The 24,616-nt window shown below is 43.4% G+C and overlaps 1 protein-coding gene across 1 annotated transcript; it reads left to right on the forward strand.

The window, feature by feature from the left end:
- The first annotated feature begins 1,754 nt into the window (after nucleotides 1–1,754).
- On the forward strand, nucleotides 1,755–24,279 carry LOC106562687 (D(4) dopamine receptor). Its single transcript, XM_014127671.3, has 4 exons — nucleotides 1,755–2,825; nucleotides 5,025–5,137; nucleotides 10,956–11,566; nucleotides 22,986–24,279. The coding sequence occupies exons 1-4, from the start codon at nucleotides 2,565–2,567 to the stop codon at nucleotides 23,192–23,194; spliced, it is 1,194 nt and encodes a 397-aa protein (XP_013983146.2). The 5' UTR covers nucleotides 1,755–2,564; the 3' UTR covers nucleotides 23,195–24,279.
- Nucleotides 24,280–24,616: the final 337 nt, after the last annotated feature.

The raw sequence follows: 24,616 nt of genomic DNA on the forward strand, positions 1-24,616 counted from the left end.
TTTCTGTGAATTTGGAGGACTTTGAAGGAAGCAGCTGGACCGTGCACTGCATTGTGATGTACTTAGAGATCCAGAACACTGAAGGCCCAGAATATTACAGATCCAGAACACTGAAGGTCCATCAGAATATTACAGATCCCGAACACTGAAGGCCCAGCAGAATATTACAGATACAGAAAACTGAAGGTCCATCAGAATATTACAGATCCAGAACACTGAAGGCCCAGCAGAATATTACAGATACAGAACACTGAAGGTCCATCAGAATATTACAGATCCAGAACACCGGAGGCCCAGCAGAATATTACAGATACAGAACACTGGAGGCCCATCAGAATATTACAGATACAGAACACTGAAGGCCCATCAGAACATTACAGATACAGAACACTGAAGGCCCAGCAGAATATTACAGATACAGAACACTGAAGGTCCATCAGAATATTACAGATACAGAACACTGAAGGCCCAGCAGAATATTACAGATACAGAACACTGAAGGCCCAGCAGAATATTACAGATACAGAAAACTGAAGGTCCATCAGAATATTACAGATCCAGAACACTGAAGGTCCATCAGAATATTACAGATACAGAACACTGAAGGTCCATCAGAATATTACAGATACAGAAAACTGAAGGTCCATCAGAATATTACAGATCCCGAACACTGAAGGCCCAGCAGAATATTACAGATACAGAAAACTGAAGGTCCATCAGAATATTACAGATCCAGAACACTGAAGGTCCATCAGAATATTACAGATACAGAACACTGAAGGTCCATCAGAATATTACAGATACAGAACACTGAAGGCCCAGCAGAATATTACAGATACAGAACACTGAAGGCCCAGCAGAATATTACAGATACAGAAAACTGAAGGTCCATCAGAATATTACAGATACAGAACACTGAAGGCCCAGCAGAATATTACAGATACAGAACACTGGAGGCCCATCAGAATATTACAGATACAGAACACTGAAGGCCCAGCAGAATATTACAGATACAGAAAACTGAAGGCCCAGCAGAATATTACAGATACAGAACACTGAAGGTCCAACAGAATATTACAGATACAGAACACTGAAGGTCCATCAGAATATTACAGATCCAGAACACTGAAGGTCCATCAGAATATTACAGATACAGAACACTGAAGGTCCATCAGAATATTACAGATCCAGAACACTGAAGGTCCATCAGAATATTACAGATACAGAACACTGAAGGCCCATCAGAATATTACAGATCCAGAACACTGAAGGTCCATCAGAATATTACAGATACAGAACACTGAAGGTCCATCAGAATATTACAGATCCAGAACACTGAAGGTCCATCAGAATATTAAATTACAAACAGAAAGTAAAGTAGTCTGAACAATAAAGAGAACCTAGCTTTGTTAAAAGCTTCTCTTTTCTTGAAGCTTTTCTTAACTCTCTCTCTCTCTCTCTCTCTCACACACACACACACACACACACACACACACACACACACAACGAACTTAATAAGTTTGCAGTTTGTCTCATTGAAAGAGGCATTTCGATGTATATTCAAGCCAGTAAAGCAGACACGCTCTGTCACTGTAGGAGAACGACTAGCCAAGCCTAAACTAACCAACAGCTGGAGGCCCACAGATTCTCACTACAACCCAAACACATGTGGCATGTTGAAGAAAACCACACACATGGGAGAAGTACTATTTTCATGGACTGTCACCTTACAATGACTATCTCTCTGTCTCTGTCTCTCTGAGAGCCCGGCATTCCACTCAACAATGACACGATTCACTGCGTCCAGCACAATGCATTAGCGCTGCGCGTCGTCAATGGGATTAAATGTCATTGATGAAATTCCTCGTTTAATCGCTTGAGAACTACTCTCGTTTAGCCATCGCCAATTCAATGAAAGCCACAAACTTTCCGTCGCACTTAACGCGCGTATTATTTCTGGAGCAGGCGGAAAGGGCCCGGTATCTTCTGGTTTAAAGTGTTGAATCTTCTTCATCGTGCCATGCAACTTGAGGGGCAAGAATCAACCGTCAGATCTAAGCAGCTTTGGGCCGTTGGATATATAGAACTGTGTCGCTGATTTATCCGTTCAGGTCGCTACCTACACAACCGCCAGTCTGCTGAAATAGAGCACCTCACCTCTGTTAAACACGCAGGAACAAGCTGCTCTCAACCGCCGGGCTCCAGGAAAAACGTTTCAACTATGATACAATTAGTCTGGGTACTTCTACATATTTGAAGGAGGCACTAGCTGGATTGCTTGAATTTCAGAGTCATTTTCTTGGGAAATAGGAAAGCGCTTTCAGACGCATTTGTGTCCTCTACTACTCTCCGCTGGTCTGGTGCTGATCTCCTGCAAAAAGCATCAGTCCTGGATGGGTCTCACTCAAGAAGAGTAAACTTTGCGATTTTAGCACAGACCAGACACCGGACCACGCGTGCTGCAGGACGACTGGAAATAATGCATAGATGAAAGCCCGTTCCAGTAACGCCGTTCTCGCACGGAAAAGGCGTCGCAGAGGGACTCTGTCAATCTCCGGGCGACAATGTCGGACAACTTCACCGATTTCGATTTCAACAGCACGACGCAGCCGGTGGCTGCTGCCGTGGCTCCAGACTACAACTTCCCTGCTCTTATATTCGGGATATTGCTAATCATTGTGATTATCGGTGGAAATGTGCTTGTGTGTCTTAGTGTTTACATGGAAAAAGCTTTAAAAACTACAACAAACTATTTCATTGTGAGTTTGGCTGTTGCGGACCTACTCTTGGCAGTGCTGGTGCTGCCACTGTTCGTGTACGCAGAGGTAAGTAGCTTAGGTTTGAGCCCTTAGCCTACCTGAGATATTTTGTTTAGTTAATTAATAATACCTGCTTGGCCTATTTCAGATATTTAGTCATGTGGTGGCCGGTTGGAAGGCTATATATATATATATTTATTTGAAGTTAATTTATTTCACTAGGGAACGACTAGACTATCGGTTATGATTATGAATCATATTAGATTATTTATTAGCCTCTAAATTACCATAATTAAAATCATGCATAATATCAGCTGTCTAATAGTTCATTTCGCGGTATTATATCCTGGTAAATAATAGCGGCTTAACCCTCTAATCACCCAAATCAGAGCCATCAGACCAACCCTTTAAGTTCATTACTAAAGAACATCCCGTTCCATTCTCTTGTTCTCTCTGTATCTCTCACCTGTTCATTTCTCAATTACTATCGAACTGGGAAAGGTCCTTCGTTTTATACTAGGCCTACTGCAAAACGTCTTCTGCGTCATTTTCAAACGCTATAGACTACGGCCAGTTGGTTTTTATTAACCTATCAACAACTACAGACTAACAGTGGAATAAGATCAATCAAGGAGGTTAACTCAAAGCTTTCAAATGACAATTACTGACATATTACATAACATTCATTGATAGTGTCTATTGTTGAGAACAGGTCTGTCTGTCTGTCTGTCTGTCTGTGTGCCTGTGTGCCTGCCTGGTCCCGTGTGGCTCAGTTGGTAGAGCATGGTGTTTGCAAGGGTGCAAGGGTTGTGGGTTCGATTCCCACGGGGGACCAGTATGGAAGAAAAAAAAATGTATGAAATGTATGTATTCACTACTGTAAGTGGGGATAAAAGCGTCTGCTAAATGACTGTAATGTAAATGTCTGTGTGTTTATCTCTCTCTCTATTGTGGTTGACTACTGAATAGTCTTTACTTCGAGAATTAAGGGATGCCTGTGAGAGACCAGTGCCTAAGTCTTCCTAAATTGGGATGCCATTATCTCGTTACAGGAGAGTTGTTACAGCTAGGTAATCTACTGAGCCAGCCAGGCAGAGTGTTAACATGTTGGTATTAACATGTTGTTAGTGTTTTGTTATCCATCTTGGTTATTGGTTAACATTACAGCCTTTAGTTTTTGGCTTGTTCACCTGGTGGTGAAGGGCAGTCTGAAAGTCAACTTCATCATACTATTGATAAGCCAAGAGAGGCTGATCAATAGTATGGCCAATAGAAGAAAGAGAGAGAGTAAGGGGAGAGTATGGAGACAGACAGAGAGTGAGAGAAAAAGAGAGAGAGAGAAAGGGGAGAGTATGGAGACAGACAGAGAGAGAGAGAGAGAGAGAAAGGGGAGAGTATGGAGACAGACAGAGAGAGAGAGAAAAAGAGAGAGAGAGAGAGAGAGCGATAGAAAGGGGAGAGTATGGAGACAGACAGAGAGTGAGAGAAAAAGAGAGAGAGAGAAAGGGGAGAGTATGGAGACAGACAGAGAGAGAGAGAGAGAGAGAGAAAGGGGAGAGTATGGAGACAGACAGAGAGAGAGAGAAAAAGAGAGAGAGAGAGAGAGAGCGATAGAAAGGGGAGAGTATGGAGACAGACAGAGCGAGAGATAAAAAGAGAGAGAGAGAGAAAGGGGAGAGTATGGAGACAGACAGAGAGAGAGAGAGAGAGAGAGAAAGGTTGAGAGTATGGAGACAGAGAGAGAGAACAGGGAAGGTATGGAGACAGACAGACAGAGAGAGAGAGAGAGAGAGAGAGAGAGAGAAAGGGGAGAGTATGGAGACAGACAGTAAGAGAGAGAGAGAGAGAGAGAGAGAGAGAGAGAAAGGGGAGAGTATGGAGACAGACAGAGAGAGAGAGAGAGAGAGAGAGAGAGAGAGAAAGGGGAGAGTATGGAGACAGACAGAGAGAGGAGATAGAAGCAGCACTACACATGTTTTCTGAGATTAACGAGATTTGACACCTGATCAACCGAACATAATCAATGTCCACACGTTTTCATAGACATGACCTGTGTGTTGTGTTCAGTTCCAGGGTGGTGTGTGGTCCCTTGAACATGACCTGTGTGTTGTGTTCAGTTCCAGGGTGGTGTGTGGTCCCTGAACATGACCTGTGTGTTGTGTTCAGTTCCAGGGTGGTGTGTGGTCCCTGAACATGACCTGTGTGTTGTGTTCAGTTCCAGGGTGGTGTGTGGTCCCTGAACATGATGCTGTGTGTTATGTTCAGTTCCAGGGTGGTGTGTGGTCCCTGAACATGATGCTGTGTGACGGTCTGATGTCCATGGATGTGATGCTGTGCACAGCCTCCATCTTCAACCTCTGCGCCATCAGCGTCGACAGGTCAGTCAGACACAAACACACACACAGACATGCCCCCCCCACACACACACACACACACACACACACACACACACACACACACACACACACACACACACACACACACACACACACACACACACACACACACACACACCACACACACACACACACAGCAAACCCCAGGTCCCTCTGGTTGAAGTCGTCAGGTTTTCAGACAAGGTTCTTATTAGGCGAGAAAGGTTTTTGGATCCAACTCTGTTAAATGATGGAAATGTGATGTTTACTTGGTGCTTTACTTTGAACTGTGTATTTCCTGTCCCAGGCTTCCTAGCTGTGTAATTATCAAGAGTCCCAACTATCCACATAGTGTCCAGGGCTAACAATATCTGAAGCGTTAGCAGAAATACTTAATCTAATGATCTGCTTCCTGTAACAGACAGAGACATTCCCCAACTGATGTTTGATGCATTGAAAATGTATAAATAACCATTCATAGCTAGTCAGGACGTGTAGCCTGAATCTCGCTAGCAGACAGACACATCTCATCTTCTCCTTACTGAGTCCCTCTACTTCTAATGGTGTTGACCCCTCTACCTCCTGAGTCTCTACTTCTAATGGTGTTGACCCCTCTACCTCCTGAGTCTCTACTTCTAATGGTGTTGACCCCTCTACCTCCTGAGTCTCTACTTCTAATGGTGTTGACCCCTCTACCTCCTGAGTCTCTACTTCTAATGGTGTTGACCCCTCTACCTCCTGAGTCTCTACTTCTAATGGTGTTGACCCCTCTACCTCCTGAGTCTCTACTTCTAATGGTGTTGACCCCTCTACCTCCTGAGTCTCCACTTCTAATGGTGTTGACCCCTCTACCTCCTGAGTCTCTACTTCTAATGGTGTTGACCCCTCTACCTCCTGAGTCTCTACTTCTAATGGTGTTGACCTCTCTACCTCCTGAGTCTCTACTTCTAATGGTGTTGACCCCTCTACCTCCTGAGTCTCTACTTCTAATGGTGTTGACCCCTCTACCTCCTGAGTCTCTACTTCTAATGGTGTTGACCCCTCTACCTCCTGAGTCTCTACTTCTAATGGTGTTGACCCCTCTACCTCCTGAGTCTCTACTTCTAATGGTGTTGACCCCTCTACCTCCTGAGTCTCTACTTCTAATGGTGTTGACCCCTCTACCTCCTGAGTCTCTACTTCTAATGGTGTTGACCCCTCTACCTCCTGAGTCTCTACTTCTAATGGTGTTGACCCCTCTACCTCCTGAGTCTCCACTTCTAATGGTGTTGACCCCTCTACCTCCTGAGTCTCTACTTCTAATGGTCTTGACCCCTCTACCTCCTGAGTCTCCACTTCTAATGGTGTTGACCCCTCTACCTCCTGAGTCTCTACTTCTAATGGTGTTGACCCCTCTACCTCCTGAGTCTCTACTTCTAATGGTGTTGACCCCTCTACCTCCTGAGTCTCTACTTCTAATGGTGTTGACCCCTCTACCTCCCGAGTCTCCACTTATAATGGTGTTGACCCCTCTACCTCACCTCCCAGTAGCTCAGGGTCTGCTGCTGAGAGATAAATAAACACATTGTGTGAAATGTTGCAAAATAGACAGAAAGATGGAAGGGGAACAAACTAAAAACCATTATTTAGTTGGAGAAAAATAAGCCGCGGCATAGCAATGTCTGATTCTAATAGATTTTTAACATTAACATTTTTACCATTTTGAGAGTATAAATATATTTACATAAATTAATAAATTAATTGAATAATGTTTACCCTCAGTCAATAGTGACCTGATGCAAATGCAATTTCATAACAGAAATAGACTGTTGACGCAAGGGAAACATGTATTCTTGTTTATTAACAGGAAAACTATATAAATAAACAATAAACAAGCGTACATTTTTCCCTTGCGAGAAATGTATTATTGTTTATTAACAGGAAAACACTAATAATAAACAATAAACAAGCGTACATTTTTTCCTTGTGTCAACAGTCTATTTCTGTTATGAATTTTCATTTGCATCAGGTCACTATTGACTTGCATCGGGCTGAGAAACAACCAATTCATAACTTTCACTCAAATCCTGCATTTGTATCAATAGAGGTTCTGCACTAAAGTTTAAATGAATCAAAGTGAAGGCATACTGCAGGTAAAGGGTCATACTGTAGGTAAAGGGTCATACTGTAGGTAAATGTCATACTGCAGGTAAAGGGTCATACTGTAGGTAAAGGGTCATACTGCAGGTAAAGGGTCATACTGTAGGTAAAGGGTCATACTGCAGGTAAAGGGTCATACTGCAGGTAAAGGGTCATACTGTAGGTAAAGGGTCATACTGTAGGTAAAGGGTCATACTGCAGGTAAAGGGTCATACTGCAGGTAAAGGGTCATACTGCAGGTAAAGTGTCATACTGCAGGTAAAGTGTCATACTGTAGGTAAAGGTTATACTGTAGGTAAGGGTCATACTGTAGGTAAGGGTCATACTGTAGGTAAAGGTCATACTGTAGGTATAGCGTCAAACTTTAGGTAAAAGGTCCTACTGTAGGTAAAGGTCATACTGTTGGTAAAGTTCCTTTGTCACTAAAGAGTCTCTAGAATAATATTTTACTTAAGATGATCGTGATAGGTGTTTTTTTTATATATATACTTCTATTTACATTAGTTGAAAGGGTCATACTGCAGGTAAAGTGTCATACTGTAGGTGAAGGGTCATACTGCAGGTAAAGGGTCATACTGCAGGTAAAGCGTCATACTGTAGGTAAAGGGTCATACTGTAGGTAAAGGGTCATACTGCAGGTAAAGGTCATACTGCAGGTAAAGTGTCATACTGTAGGTGAAGGGTCATACTGCAGGTAAAGGTCATACTGCAGGTAAAGGGTCATACTGCAGGTAAAGCGTCATACTGTAGGTAAAGGGTCATACTGTAGGTAAAGGGTCATACTGCAGGTAAAGGTCATACTGCAGGTAAAGGGTCATACTGTCGGTAAAGGGTCATACTGCAGGTAAAGGTCATACTGCAGGTAAAGGGTCATACTGCAGGTAAAGGTCATGCTGTAGGTAAAGGGTCATACTGTAAGTAAGGGTCATACTGTAAGTAAAGGTCATACTGCAGGTAAAGGGTCATACTGCAGGTAAAGTGTCATACTGTAGGTGAAGGGTCATACTGCAGGTAAAGGGTCATACTGCAGGTAAAGTGTCATACTGTAGGTAAAGGGTCATACTGTAGGTGAAGGGTCATACTGCAGGTAAAGGTCATACTGCAGGTAAAGGGTCATACTGTAGGTGAAGGGTCATACTGCAGGTAAAGGTCATACTGCAGGTAAAGGGTCATACTGCAGGTAAAGCGTCATACTGTAGTTAAAGGGTCATACTGTAGGTAAAGGGTCATACTGCAGGTAAAGGTCATACTGCAGGTAAAGGGTCATACTGTAGGTAAAGGGTCATACTGCAGGTAAAGGTCATACTGCAGGTAAAGGGTCATACTGCAGGTAAAGGTCATGCTGTAGGTAAAAGGTCATACTGTAAGTAAGGGTCATACTGTAAGTAAAGGTCATACTGCAGGTAAAGGGTTATACTGCAGGTAAAGGGTCATACTGTTGGTAAAGGGTCATGCTGTAGGTAAAGGGTCATACTGCAGGTAAGGGTCATACTGTAGGTAAAGGTCATACTGCAGGTAAAGGGTCATACTGTAGGTAAAGGGTCATACTGTAAGTAAAGGTCATACTGCAGGTAAAGGGTCATACTGTAGGTAAAGGGTCATGCTGTAGGTAAAGGCCATACTGTAGGTAAAGGTCATACTGCAGGTAAAGGGTCATACTGTAGGTAAAGGTCATACTGTAGGTATAGGGTCATACTGTAGGTATAGGGTCAAACTTTAGATAAAGGGTCATACTGTAGGTAAAGGGTCATACTGTAGGTAATATGGTCATAATTTGGCAGGAGGTTAGGAAGTGCAGCTAAGTTTCCACCTCATTTTGTGGGCAGTGTGCACATAGCCTGTCTTCTCCTGAGAGCCAGGTCTGTCTACGGCTGCCTTTCTCAATAGCAAGGCTATGCTCACTGAGTCTGTACATAGTCAAAGATTTCCTTAATTTTGCGTCAGTCACGGTGGTCAGGTATTCTTCCTGACACGTGTGCTCCCTCTCCGGCCTCTAGGTCACCAGGCTGCTCGTTATGGCGCACACCTGTCACCATCAGTACGCGCACGTCATCAGACTCACCTGGACTCCATCACCTCCCTGATTACCTTCCCTATATATGTCACTCCCTTTGGTTTCTTCCCCAGGTGTTATTATTTCTGTTCCTGTGTCATGTCTGTGCTTTGTTTGTGTTTCTTATTTTGTATTTAGTTGCATTTATTTATTAAAACACTCACTCCCTGAACTTGCTTCCTGACTCTCAGCTTACACGTCCACTGTGTACTCTCTGTTTAGGCCATAATAGCGTTCTAGTTTGTCCTGTTTTTTGGTAAATTCTTTCCAATGTGTTGTAATTATCTTTTTGTTTTCTCATGATTTGGTTGGGTCTAATTGTGTTGCTGTCCTGGGGATCTGTGGGGTCTGTTTGTGTTTGGTGTTCTATGTTGTACATGGAGGATATTTTTGCAGAATTCTGCATGCAGAGTCTCAATTTGGTGTTTGTCCCATTTTGTGAATTCTTGGTTGGTGAGCAGACCCCAGACCTCACAACCATAAAGGGCAATGGGTTCTATAACTGATTCAAGTATTTTTAGCCAGATCCTAATTGGTATGTTGAATTTTATGTTCCTTTTGAGGGAATAGAATGCCCTTCTTGCCATGTCTCTCAGATCCTTCACAGCTTTGTGGAAGTTACCTGTGTCGCTGATGTTTAGGCCGAGGTATGTATAGTTTTTTGTGTGCTCTAGGGCAACGGTGTCTAGATGGAATTTGTATTTGTGGTCCTGGCGACTGGACCTTTTTTGGAACACCATTCTTTTTATCTAACTGAGATTTACTGTCAGGGCCCAGGTCTGGCAGAATCTGTGCAGAAGATCTAGGTGCTGCTGTAGGCCCTCCTTGGTTGGGGACAGAAGCACCAGATCATGAGCAAACAGTAGACATTTGACTTCAGATTCTAGTAGGGTGAGGCCGGGTGCTGCAGACTGTTCTAGTGTCCTCGCCAATTGGTTGATATATATGTTGAAGAGGGTGGGGCTTAAGCTGCATGCCTGTCTTACCCCCCGGGCCCTGTGGAAAGAAATATTTGTTTTTTGCCAATTTTAACCGCGCACTTGTTGTTTGTGTACATGGATTTTATAATGTTGGATGTTTTTCCCCCAACACCACTTTTCATCAATTTGTACAACCCTCATGCCAAATTGAGTCAAGCTTTTTTGAAATCAACAAAGCATGAGAGAACTTTGCATGTTTGTTTGTCAATTAGGGTGTGCAGGCTGAATACATGGGCTGTCGTATGGTAATTTGGTAAAAAGCCCATTTGACATTTGCTCAGTACATTGTTTTTGCTGAGGAAATGTATGAGTCTGCTGTTAATGATAATGCAGAGGATTTTCCCAAGGATGCTGTTGACGTATATGCCACGGTAGTTATTGGGGTCAAATTTGTCTCCACTTTTGTGGATTGGGGTGAGCAGTCCTTGGTTCCAAATATTGGGAGAGATACCAGAGCTGAGGATGATGTTAAAGAGTTTAATAATAGCCTAATTGAGTTTGTGGTCTGTATATTTCATTTCATTTAGGATACCATCAACCCCACAGGCCTTTTTGGGTTGGAGGGTTTGTATTTTGTCCTGTAGTTCATTCAATGTAAATGTAATTCTGTAATTCTCTCTCTCTCGCCCCCCCCCCCCCCCCCCCCCAGGTTCATTGCAGTGTCAATCCCTCTGAACTACAACAGGAAGCACGTTGACCAGCGTCAGATCATCCTGCTGTCAGGCACCTGGCTCATAGCCCTGGCCGTGGCCTCCCCAGTCATGTTGGGTATCAACAACATCCCACACCGGGATACCACCGAGTGTAAACTGGAAGATGACAACTACGTAGTGTACTCCTCTGTCTGCTCCTTCTTCATCCCCTGCCCCATCATGCTCCTCCTCTACTTCGGCATGTTCCAGGGCCTGAAGAGGTGGGAGGAGGCGCGCAAGGCCAAGCTGAGGAACAGCATCCAGACATGTAGGAAGCTTCAGCATGCAGCCGCAGCCGCCGCCATGCCAACCTCAGGGACCATCCCCGGGCCTCTGCCCATGCCCCTGCCCAGGATCATCGAGAGGGACCTGGCTCAGGCCCGGCTGGGGCTGGAGGATACCGATGACTATCTGCAGCCGGACTGCCCCCCGTTCCCCTCGGCGTACAGGGAGCGGATCAGCTCCGTGCCGTCTATCTCCTACCAGCAGCAACCGCCGCAGAAGAGGAAGCGAGCCAAGATCAATGGCAGGGAGAGGAAGGCCATGAGGGTTCTTCCTGTTGTGGTGGGTAAGTGCCACAGATTAAAGTTACAGACTTGTCAAAAACTCACAAAGGCTCCTCTGACTTGTCAAAACTAATAAGTTCCCCTCAAACCTGTCAAAAACTTACAAAGGTTTCCTTCAAACTTCAAGTCTTAGAGTATGAGTCAGAATCAAGTTCCAAGTCTTTGTGACTGACACAAGTCCCCATCTCTGCTTCCTCCCTTTCTCTTTTCTACTGAGGGCTCATAGGGTAGGTTCTGACTGGTCGTGATCAGACCTGGGTCAAATACATGTTTTGGGCACATACTGTATAAACCCCTTATGGCCGACCTCAAAGCACACATTGCTTTCCCCAAAGGCTTTAAAAAAAATATATATACTTTAAAATATATAATTAAAACACACACATTGGGAGCCCTAAAAGCTAGACTAGACAGTCACTCTCAGATAGTACTGGGAACCGGTTCTCCAGTTATAATGACAGGCTACATTTATAAAAGGATGAAAGTATTGTGTTTCCAGCTTCTGATTCACTGACCTGCTTAATGGATGATAATGTTTATCAAACCAGGACCTGGAAATTGATAGAAATGTTAAATCATGAGATGAAGTGATGAAAAGGATAAAATACCCAGCAGGCCAAGCTGATTGAAATGATGTCATTATGTTATTTTAACCAGTTTGGCCCACTGGGAGAGTATTGTGTTTTCGGGCCTCTCTGGAGTCACACTGACCTGGAAATTGATTAAGGAGACCTAACGGTCTAAATGGAAATGATGCAGTGATAGACCGAGGGGGAATTCTCTAGCTCCCATTTCTGAAGTTATACACTTTTGGCCACAGCATCATCGTTCATGAATAATTTGAGGTGGTTGAGTCATTTTCTCAGTGTCAGGCTGATGAGGTGCATTTTTTATGAAACATGCATTATGTTTGAGTGGTGGATGCTGGTGGCACATCCTTCATCTTCATCGGTGAGAGAAAATAAAATCCTTCTATAAAAAGGTGCTATGTCCTGCGGTGCTCTCATGGCTTCCTGATCTGTCATAATGAACTGGTTCACACTTTAAAAAGGCTTTCAAAAGAGGATATTTGGCTGTCCTAGTAGGAGAACCCTTTTGAATAACTTTTTGGGGTTCTGGGTAGAACCCTCTGTGGAAAGGGTTCTACGTGGAACCCAAAGGGTTTTGCTTGGAAAAGGACAACCAAATAACCCTTTTAGGTAGAACTGTAAGTGTGGTGTGCCTACTGCCATGAGCTACTTTTATATTTAAATGATTAATGTGAGAAACAACCTTTCTAATGTACAATGATGAGAGTGCAACAGTGTTGACAGCAGATACACAGCTTGTTAGGAAAATACAGAATGCTACAGTGTTGACAGCGAATACACAGCTTGTTAGGAAAATACAGGATTGGTGACAGCAGATGCAAAATTATTATGCACTTATTATCAATAATGAAAAGTTAATGATAAGTAATGATAAGCAACTACATGTCGGCAAGCAACACAACTAAATGGTTAAAAACATTTACTAATCAAATCATACCAAAGGTCATCAAACCCAGCCAATAGCTAATATACCTTGGAGGCTGTATTTACTAAGCCCAAATTATTAGGAAAGCTCGTGGATATCAGTAGCATCTTATGGGAGAAACTGATAACGAGGAACTACACTTTATCATGTAGGGTCCTGTAGACGTCCCTGTGGTGCAGCCAGGCAACATAACTAAGGTAAAGGTCTGTAGTCATCAGATGCTAGGTCTGACAGAAGGTCTGTAGTCATCAGATGCTAGGTCTAACAGAAGGTCTGTAGTCATCAGATGCTAGGTCTAACAGAAGGTCTGTAGTCATCAGATGCTAGGTCTGACAGAAGGTCTGTAGTCATCAGATGCTAGGTCTGACAGAAGGTCTGTAGTCATCAGATGCTAGGTCTAACAGAAGGTCTGTAGTCATCAGATGCTAGGTCTAACAGAAGGTCTGTAGTCATCAGATGCTAGGTCTGACAGAAGGTCTGTTAGACAGAAGGTCTGTAGTCATCAGATGCTAGGTCTAACAGAAGGACACTAGGTCTAACAGAAGGTCTGTAGTCATCAGATGCTAGGTTTGACAGAAAGTCTGTAGTCATCAGATGCTAGGTTTGACCGAAGGTCTGTAGACAGAAGGTCTGTAGTCATCAAATGCTAGGTCTAACAGAAGGTCTGTAGACAGAAGGTCTGTAGACAGAAGGTCTGTAGTCATCAGATGCTAGGTCTAACAGAAGGTCTGTTAGACAGAAGGTCTGTAGTAATCAGATGCTAGGTTTGACAGAAAGTCTGTAGTCATCAGATGCTAGGTTTGACCGAAGGTCTGTAGACAGAAGGTATGTAGTCATCAAATGCTAGGTCTAACAGAAGGTCTGTTAGACAGAAGGTCTGTAGTCATCAGATGCTAGGTTTGACAGAAGGTCTGTAGTCATCAGATGCTAGTTCTAACAGAAGGTCTGTAGACAGAAGGTATGTAGTCATCAAATGCTAGGTCTAACAGAAGGTCTGTAGATAGAAGGTCTGTAGTCATCAGATGCTAGGTCTAACAGAAGGTCTGTAGTCATCAGATGCTAGGTCTAACAGAAGGTCTGTAATCATCAGATGCTAGGTCTAACAGAAGGTCTGTAGACAGAAGGTCTGTAGTCATCAGATGCTAGGTCTGACAGAAGGTCTGTAGTCATCAGATGCTAGGTCTAACAGAAGGTCTGTAGTCATCAGATGCTAGGTCTAACAGAAGGTCTGTAGTCATCAGATGCTAGGTCTAACAGAAGGTCTGTAGTCATCAGATGCTAGGTCTGACAGAAGGTCTGTTAGACAGAAGGTCTGTAGTCATCAGATGCTAGGTCTAACAGAAGGACACTAGGTCTAACAGAAGGTCTGTAGTCATCAGATGCTAGGTTTGACAGAAAGTCTGTAGTCATCAGATGCTAGGTTTGACCGAAGGTCTGTAGACAGAAGGTCTGTAGTCATCAAATGCTAGGTCTAACAGAAGGTCTGTAGACAGAAGGTCTGTAGACAGAAGGTCTGTAGTCATCAGATGCTAGGTCTAACAGAAGGTCTGTTAGACAGAAGGTCTGTAGTAATCAGATGCTAGGTTTGACAGAAAGTCTGTAGTCATCAGATGCTAGGTTTGACCGAAGGTCTGTAGACAGAAGGTATGTAGTCATCAAATGCTAGGTCTAACAGAAGGTCTGTTAGACAGAAGGTCTGTAGTCATCAGATGCTAGGTTTGACAGAAGGTCTGTAGTCATCAGATGCTAGTTCTAACAGAAGGTCTGTAGACAGAAGGTATGTAGTCATCAAATGCTAGGTCTAACAGAAGGTCTGTAGATAGAAGGTCTGTAGTCATCAGATGCTAGGTCTAACAGAAGGTCTGTAGTCATCAGATGCTAGGTCTAACAGAAGGTCTGTAATCATCAGATGCTAGGTCTAACAGAAGGTCTGTAGACAGAAGGTCTGTAGTCATCAGATGCTAGGTCTAACAGAAGGTCTGTAGTCATCAGATGCTAGGTCTAACAGAAGGTCTGTAGTCATCAGATGCTAGGTCTAACAGAAGGTCTGTAGTCATCAGATGCTAGGTCTAACAGAAGGTCTGTAGACAGAAGGTCTGTAGTCATCAGATGCTAGGTCTAACAGAAGGTCTGTAGTCATCAGATGCTAGGTCTAACAGAAGGTCTGTAGTCATCAGATGCTAGGTCTAACAGAAGGTCTGTAGACAGAAGGTCTGTAGTCATCAGATGCTAGGTTTGACAGAAAGTCTGTAGTCATCAGATGCTAGATCTAACCGAAGGTCTGTTAGACAGAAGGTCTGTAGTCGCTAGATGCTAGGTCTAACAGAAGATCTGTTAGACAGAAGGTCTGTAGTCGTCAGACACTAGGTCTAACAGAAGGTCTGTAGTCGCTAGATGCTAGGTTTGACAGAAGGTCTGAAGTCATCAGATGCTAGTTCTAACAGAAGGTCTGTAGACAGAAGGTCTGTAGTCATCAGATGCTAGGTCTAACATAAGGTCTGTAGACAGAAGGTCTGTAGTCATCAGATGCTAGGTTTGACAGAAAGTCTGTAATCATCAGATGCTAGGTCTAACAGAAGGTCTGTAGACAGAAGGTCTGTAGTCATCAGATGCTAGGTCTAACAGAAGGTCTGTAGTCATCAGATGCTAGGTCTAACAGAAGGTCTGTAGTCATCAGATGCTAGGTCTAACAGAAGGTCTGTAGACAGAAGGTCTGTAGTCATCAGATGCTAGGTTTGACAGAAAGTCTGTAGTCATCAGATGCTAGATCTAACCGAAGGTCTGTTAGACAGAAGGTCTGTAGTCGCTAGATGCTAGGTCTAACAGAAGATCTGTTAGACAGAAGGTCTGTAGTCGTCAGACACTAGGTCTAACAGAAGGTCTGTAGTCGCTAGATGCTAGGTTTGACAGAAGGTCTGAAGTCATCAGATGCTAGTTCTAACAGAAGGTCTGTAGACAGAAGGTCTGTAGTCATCAGATGCTAGGTCTAACATAAGGTCTGTAGACAGAAGGTCTGTAGTCATCAGATGCTAGGTTTGACAGAAAGTCTGTAGTCATCAGATGCTAGATCTAACAGAAGGTCTGTTAGACAGAAGGTCTGTAGTCGTCAGACACTAGGTCTAACAGAAGGTCTGTAGTCGCTAGATGCTAGGTTTGACAGAAGGTCTGTAGTCATCAGATGCTAGTTCTAACAGACGGTCTGTAGACAGAAGGTCTGTTGTCATCAAATGCTAGGTCTAACAGAAGGTATGTAGACAGAAGGTCTGTAGTAATCAGATGCTAGGTTTGACAGAAAGTCTGTAGTCATCAGATGCTAGGTTTGACAGAAAGTCTGTACTCATCAGATGCTATGTTTGACCGAAGGTCTGTTAGACAGAAGGTCTGTAGTCATCAGATGCTAGGTCTAACAGAAGGTCTGTGGTCATCAGATGCTAGGTCTAACAGAAGGTCTGTAGACAGAAGGTCTGTAGTCATCAGACACTAGGTCTAACAGAAGGTCTGTAGTCGCTAGATGCTAGGTTTGACAGAAGGTCTGTAGTCATCAGATGCTAGTTCTAACAGAAGGTCTGTAAACAGAAGGTCTGTAGTCATCAGATGCTAGGTCTAACAGAAGGTCTGTAGACAGAAGGTCTGTAGTCATCAGATGCTAGGTCTGACAGAAGGTCTGTAGTCATCAGATGCTAGGTCTGACAGAAGGTCGTTAGACAGAAGGTCTGTAGTCATCAGATGCTAGGTTTGACAAAGTCTGTAGTCATCAGATGCTAGATCTAACAGAAGGTCTGTTAGACAGAAGGTCTGTAGTCACTAGATGCTAGGTCTAACAGAAGATTTTTTAGACAGGTCTGTAGTCGTCAGACACTAGGTCTAACAGAAGATCTGTAGTCGCTAGATGCTTGGTTTGACAGCAGGTCTGTAGTCATCAGATGCTAGTTCTAACAGGTCTGTAGACAGAAGGTCTGTAGTCATCAGATGCTAGGTCTAACAGAAGGTCTGTGGTCATCAGATGCTAGGTCTAACAGAAGGTCTGTAGACAGAAGGTCTGTAGTCATCAGACACTAGGTCTAACAGAAGGTCTGTAGTCGCTAGATGCTAGGTTTGACAGAAGGTCTGTAGTCATCAGATGCTAGTTCTAACAGAAGGTCTGTAGTCATCAGATGCTAGGTCTAACAGAAGGTATGTAGTCATCAGATGCTAGGTCTGACAGAAGGTCTGTAGTCATCAGATGCTAGGTCTAACAGAAGGTCTGTAGTCATCAGATGCTAGGTCTGACAGAAGGTCTGTAGTCATCAGATTCTAGGTCTGACAGAAGGTCTGTAGTCATCAGACACTAGGTCTGACAGAAGGTCTGTAGTCATCAGATGCTAGGTCTAACAGAAGGTCTGTTAGACAGAAGGTCTGTAGTAATCAGATACTAGGTTTGACAGAAAGTCTGTAGTCATCAGATGCTAGGTTTGACAGAAAGTCTGTAGTCATCAGATGCTAGGTTTGACCGAAGGTCTGTAGACAGAAGGTCTGTAGTCATCAGATGCTAGGTCTAACAGAAGCTCTGTTAGACAGAAGGTCTGTAGTCATCAGATGCTAGGTTTGACAGAAAGTCTGTAGTCATCAGATGCTAGGTTTGACCGAAGGTCTGTTAGACAGATGCTAGGTTTGACCGAAGGTCTGTTAGACAGAAGCTGTTAACAGAAGGTCTGTTAGACAGAAGGTCTGTAGTCATCAGATGCTAGGTTTGACAGAAAGTCTGTAGTCATCAGATGCTAGGTTTGACAGATGGTCTGTAGTCATCAGATGCTAGGTCTAACAGAAGGTCTGTAGACAGAAGGTCTGTAGTCATCAGATGCTAGGTCTAACAGAAGGTCTGTAGTCATCAGACGCTAGGTCTGACAGAAGGTCTGTAGTCATCAGATGCTAGGTCTAACAGACGGTCTGTAGTCATCAGATGCTAGGTCTAACAGACGGTCTGTAGTCATCAGATGCTAGGTCTGACAGAAGGTCTGTAGTCATCAGATGCTAGGTCTAACAGAAGGTCTGTAGACAGAAGGTCTGTAGTCATCAGATGCTAGGTCTAACAGAAGGTATGTAGTCATCAGATGCTAGGTCTGACAGAAGGTCTGTAGTCATCAGATGCTAGGTCTAACAGAAGGTCTGTAGTCATCAGACACTAGGTCTGACAGAAGGTCTGTAGTCATCAGATGCTAGGTCTGACAGAAGGTCTGTAGTCATCAGATGCTAGGTCTAACAGAAGGTCTGTAGTCATCAGATGCTAGGTCTGACAGAAGGTATGTAGTCATCAGATGCTAGGTCTGACAGAAGGTCTGTAGTCATCAGATGCTAGGTCTGACAGAAGGTCTGTAGTCGTCAGACGCCAGGTCTAACAGAAGGTCTGTAGTCGTCAGATGCCAGGTCTAACAGAAGGTCTGTAGTCCTATTAGAAGTGTGACTTTAGACTGCCGTGTTCTCTACCTGACTAAGTTTAGCTTAAAGCCTTCAATCCAATCATTATGTACCACTTTGGATCGTCTTTCCCCTACAACACACATGACCACAGGTTTAAGTATAGAGATGCCTACTGATTTGTTCACGGCTTCAACTAATGAGCAGAAAGAGATGGAAGTGTTGAGGAGAGTTAAATGTCTTCATTAGTCTCCAGTTACACAGCCAGACTGACTGATGTTCCTCTGTCTTTGGTCATCTATGTGGGAGACCATGTGGGTGGTGACTCATTACACAGATAGTCATTTCACACTACCATGCCCAATCCAAACATAATGTGGATATGTTCAGCAAAGTTCCAGAAACTATGATTGTGATATGCGTAATCAGGTCAGCTGTGTACAGCTTGGTTTGGTTCAGCAGTGTGAAAAGCCCATCTGCGTTTCTAACAAACAGAGTTTAAAGTAAGAAAAAAAAGGATCGCTGCTGTTCACAGATCAGTTTTTTATTTCAGCTGACTTTGAATTGAAGTTGATCTTTAATTTGATCATGTCCCAGGACAGGAAGCAGTTGGTATCAGGTAACACTCAGAGCGTCACATCAATTAGTACAAGCAGGAAACCCAGTTAACCACGCAGGGCCCGCTGCTGTGGACACCACAGGCTGTCCCTCATAACACCAGGCAGTCAGTGAGGGTGGTTCATGTTGAAGACAACATGTCTTCCCTGTGGCACAGTTGGTAGAGCATGGTGTTTGCAACGCCAGGGTTGTGGGTTCGATTCCCACGGGGGGCCAGTACAAAAAAATAAAAAAATGTATGAAATGTATGCATTCACTACTGTAAGTCACTCTGGATAAGAGCATCTGCTAAATGACTAAAATGTAAATGTAAACAACACAGACCAACACCACTGTCAGCCGTCTCCACTCAGTAGATCACCGGCTGGGTGGCGATGAACGGTGGCGATTCAACATGTCAAATCGTTGGGAAATGAACAGAAAATGTGGCTGTTCTGTGGTCAGAGATGAGGTTGTGCACGGCCAACGTTGGTGTTGGTCTTGTTCTTTACATTGAGGGTAGATGTTAAGATGTCACTGAGGGTAGTGATTCCTACACGGAAAGTTGGGAGCATAAGAGGGGAAAGGAAGGAGAAGCATTTAGCTTATACTAGACAGACAGACAGACGATCCTCTCCTACTCGACAGAGACACAGACAGACAGATCTATTTTTCCTCTTTGGCAACAACACTTATTCTATGAAAGGGTTAAATAACAGACAATTTTCTGGTTCCAATTTGTAAAAAGCATTTGTTGACTGTAATTGTTCTCCACATTCGTCAAATGAAATACGCTCTTGGAGGTGAGCTAAATTAAGTTTTCTGGACCAATGTTGATACTTTGATTAATTTATGGGGAAGCTCAATAAGGAAGCTCGATGGAGTAGCACACAATCATATTTTAATTTCTTCCAGGGGTGCTCCAGATTAGTTAGGGACTGGCAAGCAGGGTTCAAATTACCCAGTGGAAATTGGAAACATTTATGAAGGTTAATCTAACTGACATTTTGGGACGTTCTAGGGGGGTGCTCATAATCTCTAGGGGGTGCCCAACATATCTTGGGGGGGCCTGACATCAAAGTGTTTGACTTGTGGGGGGGGGGTCCACATCGATATTAAAATGATCACCCCTCTAACGCCAACCACGTTTATGCATGCAGATGAAGACAGGCTGTCTCTTAAGACTAAAGTCTCTCCGCCTCCCAGAGAGTTGAGGTATAAATTCAGCCCCTCGTCCAATGAACACCCAACCAATGAATCACAAGACACACGGCAACACATGGAGACGCTCCAGACAAATGGCTTCTATCTACTGTCAGTTGTCCCTTGATTAAGTGTCTGTCCAGGGAAGCTCTGATTCACAGCTGTAGGTGGTTGGTTGGTCTTGATTAAGTGTCTGTCCAGGGAAGCTCTGATTCACAGCTGTAGGGGGTTGGTTGGTCTTGATTAAGTGTCTGTCCAGGGAAGCTCTGATTCACAGCTGTAGGTGGTTGGTTGGTCTTGATTAAGTGTCTGTCCAGGGAAGCTCTGATTCACAGCTGTAGGGGGTTGGTTGGTCTTGATTAAGTGTCTGGCCCAGGGAAGCTCTGATTCACAGCTGTAGGGGGTTGGTTGGTCTTGATTAAGTGTCTGTCCAGGGAAGCTCTGATTCACAGCTGTAGGGGGTTGGTTGGTCTTGATTAAGTGTCTGTCCAGGGAAGCTCTAATTCACAGCTGTAGGGGGTTGGTTGGTCTTGATTAAGTGTCTGGCCCAGGGAAGCTCTGATTCACAGCTGTAGGTGGTTGGATGGTCTTGATTAAGTGTCTGTCCAGGGAAGCTCTGATTCACAGCTGTAGGTGGTTGGTTGGTCTTGATTAAGTGTCTGTCCAGGGAAGCTCTGATTCACAGCTGTAGGTGGTTGGTTGGTCTTGATTAAGTGTCTGTCCAGGGAAGCTCTGATTCACAGTTGTAGAGGGAAACTAAGCTTATTAGGTTGCAGTGTCAGTTCCAGAGGGAGGAAGAGCTTCCCTGTTCAGGAGCTGGTACTACCTAGGTTGTATCCCAAATGGCAGCCTATTCCCTATTTAGTGCACTATTTTTGTCCAGAGGTTTATGACGGCTCTAGTCAAAAGTAGTGCACTACATAGGGAATAGGGTACAGTTTAGGACACAAACTCTAATCTGTATCGCTACTCCACCCCGACCTCCAAGCGCTTGACTGAGTATTTATAGCAATCCCATCAACATTCCTGCATTATTCACCTCACCAGAGAGGCAGGCAGGTTTCTAATCTACAAGGACATCAGCCATGCTGTTCATTTTTCTCACTCTTATCGCCATATTGTAAACGCTTTTTTGGAGGGATTCGGCCCAAATGGCACCCTATTCCCTACATAGTGCACTACTTTTGACCAGGAATAGGGTGCTATTTGGGATTCCCCCCGAGGTAATGTTGACAGGGTCTGGGCAGTGTAAATGAGTGTTACCCAGCCGCTGAGGTGTCGTTGTGAATTGATTGCGTGTGAAATAGTTTGGGATGCTAACCCTGTGGCAACATTAAATGATCAACCGCTATACACTTACTGGTTGGAAAAGAATATTAACAATTATTTTCCACAGAATGAGTTCTCTCTCTCTCTCATTAGTGTGTGTCGGTCTTTGTAAAATGTCAACATGCCACTTTATAAAATGGAATGTTTTCTGCTTCAGGGGCAAAAAGAGAATATAAGCTAATTGTAAAAAATGTGTGAAGGTTAAACTGCTGGTTAATGTTCCTAGAGTTAAGACTCCATGAAATAGCAATAAGACTGACATGGTAGATTGGCTGTGCTTTACCAATCAGATCAAATGGGGCTGGCAGCGCTACAGTAAAGTCTGGTGGCTGGAGGGAGATTTTACACCACTTTGATTCAGCTTCTGCTTGGTCTTGGTAACAACGGTTATAAAGGGATACAGTATGAAGATAAAGGACTACAGTATGTAGATAAAGGACTACAGTATGAAGATAAAGGACTACAGTATGCAGATAAAGACCTACAGTAAGTAGATAAAGACCTACAGTAAGTAGATAAAGACCTACAGTAAGTAGATAAAGACCTACAGTATGTAGATAAAGGACTACAGTATGCAGATAAAGGACTACAGTATGTAGATAAAGACCTACAGTATGTAGATAAAGACCTACAGTATGTAGATAAAGACCTACAGTATGTAGATAAAGGGATACAGAATGTAGATAAAGACCTACAGTATGTAGATAAAGACCTACAGTATGTAGATAAAGGGATACAGTATGTAGATAAAGGGTTACAGTATGTAGATAAAGGGCTACAGTAGGTAGATAAAGGGATACAGTATGTAGGTAAAGACCTACAGTATGTAGATAAAGGGATACAGTAGGTAGATAAAGGGATACAGTATGTAGATAAATGGCTACATGAGGTAGATAAAGGGATACAGTATGTAGGTAAAGACCTACAGTATGTAAATAAAAGGATACAGTAGGTAGATAAAGGGATACAGTATGTAGATAAAGACCTACAGTATGTAGATAAAGGGCTACAGTATGTAGATAAAGGACTACAGTATGAAGATAAAGACCTACAGTATGAAGATAAAGGGATACAGTAGGTAGATAAAGGGATACAGTAGGTAGATAAAGGGATACAGTATGTAGATAAAGACCTACAGTATGTAGATAAAGGGCTACAGTAGGTAGATAAAGGGATACAGTAGGTAGCCCTTTAGTAGATATAGTAGATATAAGTTGATTGATTTATAATTGATGGGATATTTTCCAGATTCTCAATGCGTTTACATAGTAAGGAGGTAAAGTCACCATCTAATCAATCAATCATCCGTGAATCAATTAATGGATCCATTTATCAGAACAGTCCCCTAACCTCTCCTCCTCCTCCCCTTCCTCTTCCCCTCAGGTTGCTTCCTGTTCTGCTGGACCCCGTTCTTCGTCGTCCACACCACGCGGGCCCTGTGTGCTACCTGCTACATCCCACAGGCCCTGATAAGCACCGTCACCTGGCTGGGCTACGTCAACAGCGCCCTCAACCCCATTATCTACACGGTCTTCAACACAGAGTTCAGGAAGTTCTTCAAGAAGTCCCTCCACTCATTCAGCTGCTGCTGACATCAGCCCCAGACCAGAGGGACAATGGTAGCTCTAACTGTACTCTCACAGAAGGCGTATACTACTGCACAGGCATGTCAAGGGCCAGGGTCAATTCCAGTCAATTCAGAAGGTACACAAAAAATGTCAAATTATCTTCAATGCGTTTCAATAAGGAAAATGTGCAATTGGATTTTGGTTTGACTTTCTTAATTGTCTGGGGATGGCCCAGGGCTAAATCTGTATGTTTAGCTCTGTGGTGGCCAACCCTCCTCCTGGACAGCTACTTAGTGAGCAGGTTTTTGCTACAACCCTACCCTAAACAAATGACCTTGATTAGCTGATTTAGCAGGGATGGAGTAAAAGCCAGCACACCCTGTAGGTCTCCAGGAGGAGGTTACAAGGGCAGGACTATGTTTTAATGGAACTTTTATTTAACCAGGCAAGTCAGTTAAGAACAAATTCTTATTTACAATGACGGCCTAGGAACAGTGGGTTAACTGCCTTGTTCAAGGGCAGAACGACAGATTTTTACCTTGTCAGCTCTGGGATTCGATCCAGCAACCTTTAGGTTACCTGCCGCCTCAACCCCATAGTCATGCCACCGAGATATGGGTATATGAGTGTTTATCTGGTGTGTATCACATTTGAGACCATACCAATTGTTCTAAAGTGACATCTCTAACCATCCTGGACACCGGGCGATGCCAGACGAGCATGCCCAGTATTCCTTAATATTGTTTATTACAGGTGTGGTATGAGGCTTAATATTAGCATTATAACAGTTATTACAGCCCTGTGAATACACCTTTAATCTGAAGTTATTTAGCTTAAGACAGCATTATGAAGAACAGAAGCTAATCAATGAATGCATTCATACAGTATGTACAATACTAAAGCTATAGCCTGTAACCTCATATACAAATCCATTCAAATGTTGTTTTTTTTAAAGATTGTTGTAATATTGTTTTGCCATTTTACTGAAGCCAATACTTTGACTGTATCTGCCTGTAACAGCAGTGTGTTTGTCAGGTCATTGACAGTGCCTACTGTTTACCATATCCACGTTTTATGTGGTAAGCTTTCCAATAAAAAAGACACCTCTTTGTAAAGCAATGACCTGTTCTCATCAGTGTCAGCAATAACACCAGTATTTCAGCTAAAAGTCCTTGTAAAGCAATGACCTGTTCTCATCAGTATCAGCAATAACACCAGTATTTCAGCTAAAACTCCTTGCAGAAACAACAACTTGGGCGGTCGATTATACATATGCACACAAAAAAAGAACTAGGTCTATATATCAACACAGCTTTCCCAGCTAAATAAACTATCTAGCAAAACTTGGCAGAATGTATTTTAAATAGAAATGACTTTCAGTCAGTCAGACAAAGTGGCTGACGAAAATGAGGAGATTTCTAAAGTGCCTTTTCTCCCAGTTCTGTG

The sequence above is a fragment of the Salmo salar genome, chromosome 11 (assembly GCF_965601325.2).
Source record: "Salmo salar chromosome 11, fSalSal1, whole genome shotgun sequence".
NCBI lineage: Eukaryota > Metazoa > Chordata > Actinopteri > Salmoniformes > Salmonidae > Salmo > Salmo salar.